Consider the following 11,534-nt stretch of genomic DNA (forward strand, 5'->3'; position numbering starts at 1 on the left):
AAACTCTGAGACTGCCTTTATAAATATCATAGGGCTAAAAAAGCTTTACCCTAAGCAAAACATGCTTTATAAAAAGCTTGTAGAGAATGCTTTATACACAGTATGCCTTTAATTAATATTTGAGTAATTTTAAACTCACTGCTACAAGGACTTTGGAAAACACAAGTAAGACTACTACATTTTCATACAAAGATTAACTTTGAATAAATCTTTCAAAACAATTGTGTCTTACTTATTACTGAATGTCTTACTGATTATTAAAATTTCAAAATAACATCTGTTTCCTAACCATATAGTGCAGTAGCAACTTATGCAGTTTAAGTTCTAAATATCTAAGGCAAAAATAAAAATAAAAGTCCCTAAGGAGGCCCTTGATTAGGACCAGGTATCCTGTCTCACAATAAGCACAACACAGCTATGTTACTGACAGGCACAAACTTAAGCAGCAAGAATACAAGAATGAACAAAATAGCCCCTGCTCTTAAGGAATTCATAGCCCAATGGAGGGTGTCAAATACTTAGATATGTGTATGTATTAATATAATGTGATAAGACTCTAAAAATGTGTATGTAACATTAATTCCATATAAACGGGAAAATTTTTTTGCACTTCCAAAGAGTTACATAAAGCTGGCTTCAATGACAGTTAATAAGCTAAATAAATATATATCATAAACTAACTCAATACACATAGATAATTAAAACAAAACCACATTTCTAATTTTAAGATCATGTCAGGTTTGTAAATTATGGTCTATGCTACTTTGAGTGTGTACTTGGTTGATTTATTTTAGTATTACAGCAAGTAAAATATAATAGTCCAGTAACAGAGAGTGATAAAAACACATTAAACTCTGAGAAGCTTAATAACAACCAAAAAATTAGGCTCATGCATACTAAAGGTTTTCAGGAATCTCCCTTCTACTGAAAAAAAATCATTTAAAAATGTAAATTTGTCCTTTTTATAACCCTAAATACCTAATCAAGCAGATTAATTTAAAAACAAAACAAAACCTTAAACACAAACTGGGTTTCAAGTTCAGTAGTTCCAGAGGCAGGAATAGAGGAATAGACTAAGAATCAGAAGGGAAGGAATCTCTCATGAATGTCTACTGTGCCAGATATTTATTTACTCAAGAAATATTTATTGGGTGCCTATTATGTGGCAGGAACAAGAGATAAAGCAGTAAGAAAGCCCTTAACCTCCTTTAACCTCCACAACAGTTCTGAGACAGGTAGGATTATTTCCATGAGCCTCAAACATATGTGGAATATGGCCAAGGTGCTAGCCATAGAATTCAAATTTAAGCCTGTCTAACCTTAAAATCCTTGCTCTCACCTGTCTCCCCTACACCATGCTACCCACTAAAAGTAGGAAAGTAGGTGTCCCTCTTGAGCCTTATGATAATATCCACCAAGTTAACTTTATAGGGTGGCTCCTGGGATTAAGTAAGATAATGTTTGAAATACTTTGAAAACTACTCAGAAAAGTCAAGTAACTTGCCTGAGATCACCTGTTGGTAAATGGAAGAGGCAGCACTCAAAACAAACTCTTCTGACTCCAAAGTTTGTAGGAGTACATCTGGGTTACTAGCTAAAGGATACCCACCTCCACTCTCCAGGATTTAACATGCAAACATGTAACAGATAGTCAATAAATATCTTGAATTGATTTGATTTAATTTAACTAATGAAACCTGAAGATTCAAGAGTCTTTCTATGGTTCTGTCTTCTTTACACTTAAAATTAAGAACTGTCCTGGACATGTATCCAGGAAAGGCAAAAACTCTAATTCAAAAAGACACCTGCACCCCAATGTTCATAGCAGCACTATTTACAATAGCCAAGATATGGAAGCAACCTAAGTGTCCATCGACAGATGAATGGATAAAGAAGATGTGGTGTGTGTGTGTGTGTGTGTGTGTGTGTGTGTGTGTGTATACAATGGAATATTACTTAGCCATAAAAAAGAATGAAATAATGCAATTTGCAGCAACATAGATGGACTATAGACTAGATTATCATACTAAGTGAAGTAAGTCTGACAAAGACAAATATCATACGGTATCACTTTTATGTGGAATCTAAAAAAAGATACAAATGAACTTATTTCCACAACAGAAACAGACTCATAGACATAGAAAACAAACTTAAGATTACCAAAGGGGAAAGGGGGGGGATAAATTAGGAGTTTTCAATTAACAGACATCCATGACTATGTATAAAATAGACAAACAAGGACCTATGGTATAACACAGGGAACTATACTTAATATTTTGTAATAACCTATAAGGGAAAAGAATCTGAAAAAAGAATATATATATATATATATATATATATATATATATATATATATTTATAACTGAATCTCTGTGCTGTATACCTGAAACATAACAACATTGTAAATCAACTATACTTCTACAATAACAAAAAAAGTAAACTGATTATAGACATTTCTTTTAAAAAAAGTACCTACTGTATAACTATATTCAACATCTTGTAATAACCTATAATGGAAAAGAATCTGAAAAAGAGTGTGTGTGTATATATATATATTTATATCTGAATTACTTTGCTGTACACCTGAAACTAACACAACATTGTAAATCAACTATACTTCAATTTTAAAAAAAAATTAAGAACTGAAAGTCAACACATACTCAGGAATCGCTTGGAACTTCAGAGTTTCTAGTGACCACAACCTTTTGCTGAGTACACTAAAATCTAAGATCTATTTCACACTTAAGGTCAAATCCTATACTATTTAATAGCATTTCAGACCTTCACAGGATATTACATGTAGTTTTGACATAATTATAAATTTAAAGCAAAAAACTACAAAATTATACAACTCACAATGGATATGAGCCATATCTATTTTTTCTCAGATGTCTCTCAAAACATCCAAAATTTTATATAGACACATTATTTTGAGTCTTTTCAGAGTTTTTTGATGTACATTGTAAATGAAATAAACATGCTTCTACTTGTACTATATTCCAAGGAACTACAATGAGAAAAATAAAGCTACCAGTATCCCATATTTAAACCAATTGATACATCTATTGATATGTAATGAATATGTAATATTAAAAGGAATAATTACATTGTGAGACACAATACAACTATTTTTCATGAAACTACAAACTACATAAACTTGAGATGAAACAGTCTGCTTGTTATTGTTGAATATTTAAAAACACATAATGCTGAAGTTTAAATTTAGAGATAAAGAGGTACATTATTATGCATTCTGATAAAAGCCAAATTTATTCTGTTATTAAAACTGAATATAAGTGACACATTATTCAAGGCAGAAAATTTTACCTGGGCAATTATTTATATATAACTTAAAGCATTTCATTTTTATCTCAGTTAATTAAATGGATGCATATGAATATAAGTTACACAGAAATGGAAAGCTATTTACCATCTTCCCTTCAGTCCCCATTTATGCTAAAATTAATGTTAAACCTTACTGGCATAAATGTAAAAGTTACCTTTAGCTTCAAATTTTATATATATGTGTGTGTGTGTGTATATATATATTTTTTTGACATTTATAGATTTATATGTTGAAAAAAGACAAGTAAAAAAAGATATAAAAATAAGTGTGCAAAGTTGCAAGGCAAAAAAAGTCTTTATTCTCTTGCAACTATACATGTTATGGTATAACTATCAGACTCTAATTAAAGTCATTTTCCTTGAAAATCTGTAAGAGAATGCGGAAGTGGCAATTAAAAGTTTTTCACTCAGAAAAATATTTACATAGTGGTGAACTACTCAAGCCAATTTTGTGTTCTCAACTATTACGTATTTCATAATAAATCTAGATGATTTACTATTACTAAACATTTAACTAGTGCCCCAGATCAAAATCAACAGCAAACTTTCTGGGAAATTATGTACTGCAGCCCTCATTGAAAATGTACAGTATCTACAACATCTTTTCATCATTTAAAACATTCTACTGCAAAAACAAACTGTTGTTTTAGCCTACTTCTCTTTTAAAAATCCTAAATAAAAGCATTCTTATGAAAAATGTATTTGAGCTTAAATAAATAAAAGCAGCCCTGCTTATAGAGTCAAGCTTGGCAGCCCAAATGAAATTACTAGAATAAACTTAAGCCTTAGGTTTACATATGAGTGTGTTTATATGTATGTCTTTATCTTTCCCAGATAAATCTAAATGAGGAGAGGGGTACAATGAAAAGAAAAAAGGTATTTTTCTATCTTTTATTTTTCCTCCCTTGTGACTAGCAATAAAAACTCTTAAGAAAAAGCTGTGTGCTAGCTTTGGGGACAGGAAAGTAGAGAAGGAAACTTTGAGACTCTTTTCAGTTCCCTGAAAGTAATGAGGAGGAACAAGAGAAAAGAAGCACAGAAGAAAAGATGAGTAGAATAAATAAGTGCTCCTAAAGTGGTGTCCTCTAGTTCAATTCCCAATGCTCCCTAAAGCAGTCCTTCTCAACTTCAGATCACTTCACTCTCTATCCAGGATCCTAATATATTTTCACAAAGCCTGCTTGCCTTTCTCTTGATAACAGCTAAGCGCCAGGCATGGTACCAAATGGATTATCTTTTTTCATCATCACAGCAACCTGAGGACTGAGGCTATGCAGAGCTGAGTAACTTGTCCAAGGTCATAAGGCTGGTAAGTGGTAGATTTGATCAGAAACCCAGAATCTCTATTCTATTAGCCATTACACTGTATGGCATTCTCTCTTGCAGATTCTAAAATCTCGCTTTCGTTGGTGCAAGGTGAGACTAACATGGAGGGATCTGCTTAAACTTGTCATATATAAGTAGTAAGTATAAATTCATACACATAAAACTGAAGCAGAAAGAGCTCAAGTGCTTTGCTCTAATAGGGGTTAGTTTAAGTATCAAGTATCAGAATAAAGTAGAATGCTTTTTCAAAACTTTTTAAAATGTATCAAGATAGGTGAATGAGATACTGAGAATTCTAGAGTCTACTACTCAAAGTGTGTACCAAACAGCAGCATCTACACTGCGAGTTCGTTAAAATGCAGAATCTCAAGGTCCCACCCCCATACATATTAAATCTTCATTTTAACAAGACTTTCAGAGAATTCATATACACATTAAGTTTGAAAAGTTCTGCTCTATAACTGCGAACCACACGTTGAGTGGCAAAGGTCTGGAAAACAGCCTTAGGATTCTCAAAACATAAACACCACTTAGAAATGTAGGACTTTCAAAAATCAACACAACACTATTTTCTGCTGAATCTGTAATTCAATGTTTTCCTGCCACCAGCAACTCCAATGTTTTATGGCACTCTTCCCAAAACAAAAAACAAAAACAAAAAAATGGACTCACTTGCTCCTGGGGCCACGATGGCAGAATTTCTAACAGAAGAATTTAGAGCTAGAAGACAGTCAAAAAGTATTTGCCTATAGTTACTAGTCTTGAAAGGGCTAATGCATAAAAGAATTTGTTGGAAAAATTCATAAAAATAATGTAGCTCATAAAGTTAAGAAATTGAAGCTACAAATACTTGAGAAGGGAATAGATAGGAATCTGCATTAACAGTGTCAACTTCACTTTAAGATATAATGCACAAGATCACACCAGCTATTTAATACTACTTTTAAAGAACTGTCTAAAGATTTTGAACAGAATATTACATGCCCAAATTTTTTTTCTTTCACAGATCACGGAGCAAGAAGAGTAAAGTAGGCTAATTATTTTTTAAAGCAGTAAAAGGCCAAAATAGCTCAACCCAGTGCTTTCCGATTTATTTCTGAGTACTATATGCTAATTAAAACTTATTTATAAAGACTTATAATGAAGTATAGTCAGCAAATAGATTAAAATTCCTTTGTAACGTTAAGGCTTGAAGAAACTTTACAATATTTACTATGTGTAATGACTTTAGATTTCTTAAATAGTCATCTCAATTAGTAACAAATTGGTCAATCTGTGAGCACTACATTCCCAACTGCATCAAATCATTGGCAGTATTATACTATCAAAAGTTTTAGTGGTTCTTACTAGGAGCCAGAAATCAAAACATTTTGGCTTCCATTTGTCATATGGCTTCAAAAATTTCCAAAACACCTAAGTAGATTAGGTATTTCTATCTCCTTATATAGTTATTCTGTGTTATAAATTCTAATTATAACTTTATTTTGAAAGAAAACATCGCCACAAATAATATTGTACAGAAAGATGTGATATAGACCTTCTAAGCTATTTTTTAATACATTTATTTATTTATTTATATTTATTTTTGGCTGCATTGGGTCTTCATTTTTGGCGCGGGCTTTCTCTAGTTGTGGCGAGTGGGGGGCTACTCTTCGTTGCGGTGCACGGTCTTCTCACTGCAGTGGCTTCTCTTGTTGCGGAGCACGGGTCTCTAGGTGTGTGGGCTTCAGTAATTGTGGTAGGCAGGCTCAGTAGTGGTGGCTCGCGGGCTCTAGAGCGCAGGCTCAGTAGTTGTGGCGCACAGGATTAGTTGCTCCACAGCATGTGAGGTCTTCCTGGACCAGGGCTGGAATCTGTGTCCCCAGCACTGGCAGGCAGATTCTTAACCACTGCGCCACCAGGGAAGTCCCCTTCTGAGCTATTTAACATCTTTATACAACCAAGAATGTACTGCTTCATTGGGACTGCCCAGTTAATTTTTTAGAAAACATGATTAAAAGTAGAATCCAAGTAACCAATTTGAACTAAACATTTAAAGGTAAAGGTTTAAGATAGATAAAGCAATTGACTAAAAGAAAGACTTTAAACCTATTCTAGGATTCCCCCATCTTCTTTGCAACTTTGAGGAAGTTACTTACCCCTCTAAACCTTGTTGAAATTCCATCCATCTCCTCAGTCCAAGCAATTTAATAGAATTAATTGGATCAAACCTCTAAAGACATTTAGAGTCCCTTTGACCTTATATAAATAGGGGTTTTGGAGTCATAAAGACCTGAGTTTGAATCCACATAATAGTGTGAATCTATATACTAGTATACATAAACCAAATACTAGTTTAAGTGACCTTGGGCAAACTACTTAACCCCTTCTTTGCTTTTGCTGTTGTTGTGCAATAACAGCTGTCATACCTCCATGGAGGGGGGAGGGGAGGGAAGTAATAAAGATTATATGAAAACCCCATAAAGTATTCAGAATGGTTTTAATAAGTTCAACTAACCTTCATAAAAAAGTTTTTTAAAAAATTAACTCTTCAAATCTATACTAGATATATAAACATTGAACAAATTATTTTTATCTTTCCTAAAAGATGAACTGATGATTTGAAAGGAAATAACATCTGAGAAAGTTTTTAAAACCAGAGATTATCTAAGCTTTTGTTTAGATTTCTTGTAAAAATATCTAAAATACCATCACATAATAATTCTAATGTGTCATTTAATTTCTTTTAAAATTGGTGTCATTTAATTAGTTTCTCAATGAAAAAATCAATGAATTCATTCCTAAGAGTTACTACAGTTATTATTACTTTTAAAACACTTCAATGTTTACACAACAACTGAGGGTGTTAAAAGCCATCAGGTAGTAATGTCTAACCTTTGCAACAAAAGGGTCATACATATTTTACTTAAGTTTTATACAGATTTTTGTTATGGCTAAAAATTAACTGTCTTAAAAAGAGTTAACTGAACTAAAATCAGAGGAGGTAAAGACATAATAGCACTAAAATGTAATAAATGATTACAAATACTTTACTACTGGAAATGCATATTTTAATATGAACTTAGCATAAAGTACACCTCTCTTCACAAAAATTTACATTCTACTATCTTTTTATTCAGGTGGAATGGAATAAATTTGAGGGAAATTGACAGGTGTGGGTTAGAGATTTATAGATTCAAAAAAACTTCTCGTATTGTATACACTTGAAGTGAATTATTTGATTTGTCCTCATTGTGTAATAAAAAGTTTTGTGAACTTTGTTTCTCCCCGTTTTGTGTTTATTGGTTAAAAAAGTTAATGTGTACAAACCTAGTCCTGTAGGATTTGTAATTCTTAACAGACAAACTGCCAAGTACTGTGAATACTTTTACATTTCAGCATTTAATATTTTTTAAAGTATTACTGATATGTAAGTCATTATGTTCACTAAAAGTCTTTAAAAGTGTAGTCCGAAAGATCATGTTGTTTTTGGCTCAGTTTAAAGGTACTTCTTTCACAAGAGAATTCTTTTACTATTTACAACGTAAGAGATTTCTAGAATGGATAACTTAAACCTTCAGTGAAAACTAAAAATCACACACATACAAAATAGGGAGTAAAATCCTATTATTAAGACAAATATACTTTTTACAAATTCCTTTAAATGCCTACACTTTCTTAAAAAGTACATAAGACATACTTTTCTTCTGATTAAAATCCAAGTGCCCTTCATTTTCCACAATAATAAGATTACCTACATTGCTATGTTTTTAGGGGGGAGGGGGAGGGGAGGGAAAGGTGAAGAGAAGAAACGTGAAATCCTACCTGACTAAAAAGAAGTATTACTATGATAGTTTTTTCGGTTTGGTTTGGTTTGGGGTTTTGATTGTGTGTATCTGTCTGTGTACACAAATGCTTCTGACCGGGAGGTGTAATGAGTAAAACGACAGTTTATGAAGCCCATAAAGTCTAACTTGGATCAAATTCAAATTCACAAACTCCACAAAAGTCTACAGATTAGCCCAGAGCTACAAAGAATAAAAGTCAAGGCAGCGCCGCCCAACTCTTAAACCGACTGAAAAGCAAAGTGTGGTGAACTTAACCTTTACTCACTGTTGCGCTTAGAACTAGGTACACTGGTTCTTGGAGAAGAAAAAACAAAAAACCCAAGCTCCTCATGCCACTGTCTTAAAAAAATAAACAAACAAATAAACAAACAAACCCGAGATAAGGCATTATACTAGGTAACCTGGAAATGGCATTAGGCTGCCACTGACGTGACCCTCACTTTGGCACCGGCACGTACCTGTCTGCAAAACCATACCTTCTTCTTCGCTCTTAAGACAGAAGCCCGGTCGGTAAACACATTTTGATTGCAAGGTATCCTACCTGTCAGCGTAATTCTTTGGTCTGGCGGCACCGAGACGACTTGGCTTTCCCGCATTTTCAAAGCGCCCAGATTTGGAGACGTTGCCTGCGCTCGGGTGACTTCGGGGGGTGTCCTACGAGCGCGACCCTTCATTCCCAGGGACAGCAGGCGTCCTTTGTACATCCACTTCTGCAGCTTCTTGACTGTCACCGTGGGCGGTTTGAGGAAGGGGAGCCCCTCCTGGCCGTCTTCTTTGCCGCGGCTTCCCGAGGAGCGGCGGGGGTCCTCGGAGCTGGGAGGCCGGAGGCTGGAAGGCGCCGCGGCCCGGGAGCTGCCTCCGCTCCAGCCGTCCATCCCGCCTCCACGTGGCGGGGGCTCGTCCGGTTCCCCGCGCGCGCCGCACCTGATCCAGCTGTCGCTCCGCCACCGCCGTAAGGGAAGCGGCTTGGCACCCACGCGGAGGCTGTCGAGGCTTCTGCTGCAGGACAGCCGCATCCGAGGAGTCCGCGGGCGGCCTCCCCCCGACTCCCTCGGAGGCGACCGGGGCGGGGACACCTGCTGCCAAGGGCAGCCGCCGCCTCCCCGCTCGCAGTCTCGGGGGCAGGTTCGGCGGGCCGCCGCGCCGCAGGGGGAAGGCGGCTGGCCCGGAGCCCGGGCTCCCGCAGGGCAGCCGCGATCCGCCCTGCCCCGGTCGCCCTGCCGCCTGCCCAAGTCAGGGGGCAGGTCGTGCATGGCCTGGATCAGCAGATAATAGGCCTCTCGCAACTGGGTCTGCAGCCTGCCTGTCTCCAGACGGCCGCCCTCCGCCCCTGGGGAGGAGCCAGCGGCCGGGGGAGGCGGGGGCCACCGCTCCGCCTCCGCCCCCTCAGGCTCCGGCGCGGGCTGGGAGCCGCTGGGCAGGTTCTCGTAGTAGTCGGCGTCGTCCTCCTCGTCCTCTCCGCTGCCCTCGGAGCCCGGCGGAGCGTGCAGACAGGCGCGAGTGAGCCCGCGGCCCGAGGGTGCGGCCTCCTTCCCGCCGCGCGGCCGAGGCCCGAGCGCCCCCGACCTCTGCGGCCGCCCTCCCGGGACCCGCGCCTCAGGACACCACGCCTGAGGCGACGGCGGCGGTCTCTCCAGGCTCCGCCGGGCTCCGCCGGCGCGCTCCCGTACGGGCCCGCCCGGAGCACCCCCGGCATCTCCCTCGGCAGCCGAAGAGGCCGCCACGGTGGCTGCTGCGGCCGCCCGGCGCCCAGGCCCCCCGCCGGCGCGAGGACCCCGCCTCCCCCGGAGCCTGGACAGCGTCCTCCTCAAGGGGTCCGTCATCCCCCTCCGCCTCAGCAGCCAGGCTCGCCCGTGGTGCGGGGAGAGCTCGGAGCCCCGCTCGGGAGAAAGCCGCGCTCGCGGCGGCGGCGGCGGCGGCGGCGGCGGCGGCTCCCCATGACCGACACTGGCCCTCGCGGGCTCCTCACATTCTTGGCATAACTCTGCCGCGGGACGGGTTGGGGAGGGCGGCGGCGCCGCAGAGCGCATGCCCCGGAGCCCCGGGCCGCAAAGGGGCGCGCGGGCTGCCGGCAGCCGCTCTGCGGGCGCCGGGCGAGGCAAGGCGGAGGGCGGGGAAGGGAGGTGAGTGAGAGCTAAGGAAGACCGAGGGATGCAGAGAGAGCGCACCGAGGGGGGGTGGGGGGTTGCAGTAAGAGTCGAGGCGGGAAAAAGAAGGAGCGGGAAGGTGAATCTGCGCTGGAGGCTGCAAAGTTCTGGTTGGGGAGACGGAGAAAGGGAAAGTGCCCTCCTGGCTGCCACTCAGTCACCTTCACCACCCTCCGCATTGCCACCACTGCACGAGGCGTGTCCTATAGTGCAAGTCCTAGCTTGAGAGAAAACAAAGATTGTTTTGACGGATAAGGTATGAGTACAGGTGTATCTCACTTAGTGCAGTGTGTTCTAGAAACGTTCCGAATCATTTTAATTTGTACAGGGAGCTGCCTATTTAAAGGAAATTTGCAGAGATTCCTTTTCAATTAGGAAGAATCCTTTTGTCCAAAAAATCACCACTGGTGTCTCTTTTTAAAGTATATTTTTTTCTTCCTTCCTCCCTCCCTCCCTTCCTTCCTTCCTGTTAATGCATGCTAACACAAAATTAATTGTGGCATAAACCAAAACTTGTAAAACGGAGGCGCAAATATAGCCTTCCCCATCACCTAACACTTTGTTTTAATTAAAACTGGGTTGAAAAACAATTGGGTTGAAATTGAGAAACAATGTTATTTGGAAATACCAGCTCTCTCTCAAAAGCATTAAATTCCATGTTCTGTGTAACATTTGTAAAATATCTTGTGTTGCCATAGAGCAGTGGACCTGTTTGTGGTTGATAAGAATCAATCTGATTTCAGAGTTAAACTTTTTAGCGCTTACGTATTAGAAGGGGCCTTTGTCTGAGTACCTCATAAGTGTACTACTAACTCCTAGCATAGTACTTGCACCTAGTAAGTACTCAAGAAATATTTGTTGAGTAAACAAATGCTTACATAAGTGAATT

The 11,534-nt window shown here is 39.5% G+C and overlaps 1 protein-coding gene across 2 annotated transcripts in view; it reads right to left on the reverse strand.

Moving 5' to 3' along the window:
- SYDE2 (synapse defective Rho GTPase homolog 2) overlaps positions 1 to 10,198 on the reverse strand; it is a 37,343-nt gene extending 27,145 nt beyond the window's left edge. The window contains exon 1 of one of the 2 annotated variants that reach the window (XM_060090028.1): positions 9,040 to 10,198. In XM_060090028.1, coding sequence (XP_059946011.1) covers positions 9,040 to 9,751 — 712 coding nt within the window. In that variant the 5' untranslated portion in view covers positions 9,752 to 10,198. The remainder of the gene's footprint in view (positions 1 to 9,039) is intronic. The other variant, XM_060090029.1, reaches the window with a different exon arrangement.
- Between the last annotated feature and the right edge of the window lie 1,336 nt (positions 10,199 to 11,534).

The sequence above is a fragment of the Mesoplodon densirostris genome, chromosome 2 (genome assembly GCF_025265405.1).
Source record: "Mesoplodon densirostris isolate mMesDen1 chromosome 2, mMesDen1 primary haplotype, whole genome shotgun sequence".
NCBI lineage: Eukaryota > Metazoa > Chordata > Mammalia > Artiodactyla > Ziphiidae > Mesoplodon > Mesoplodon densirostris.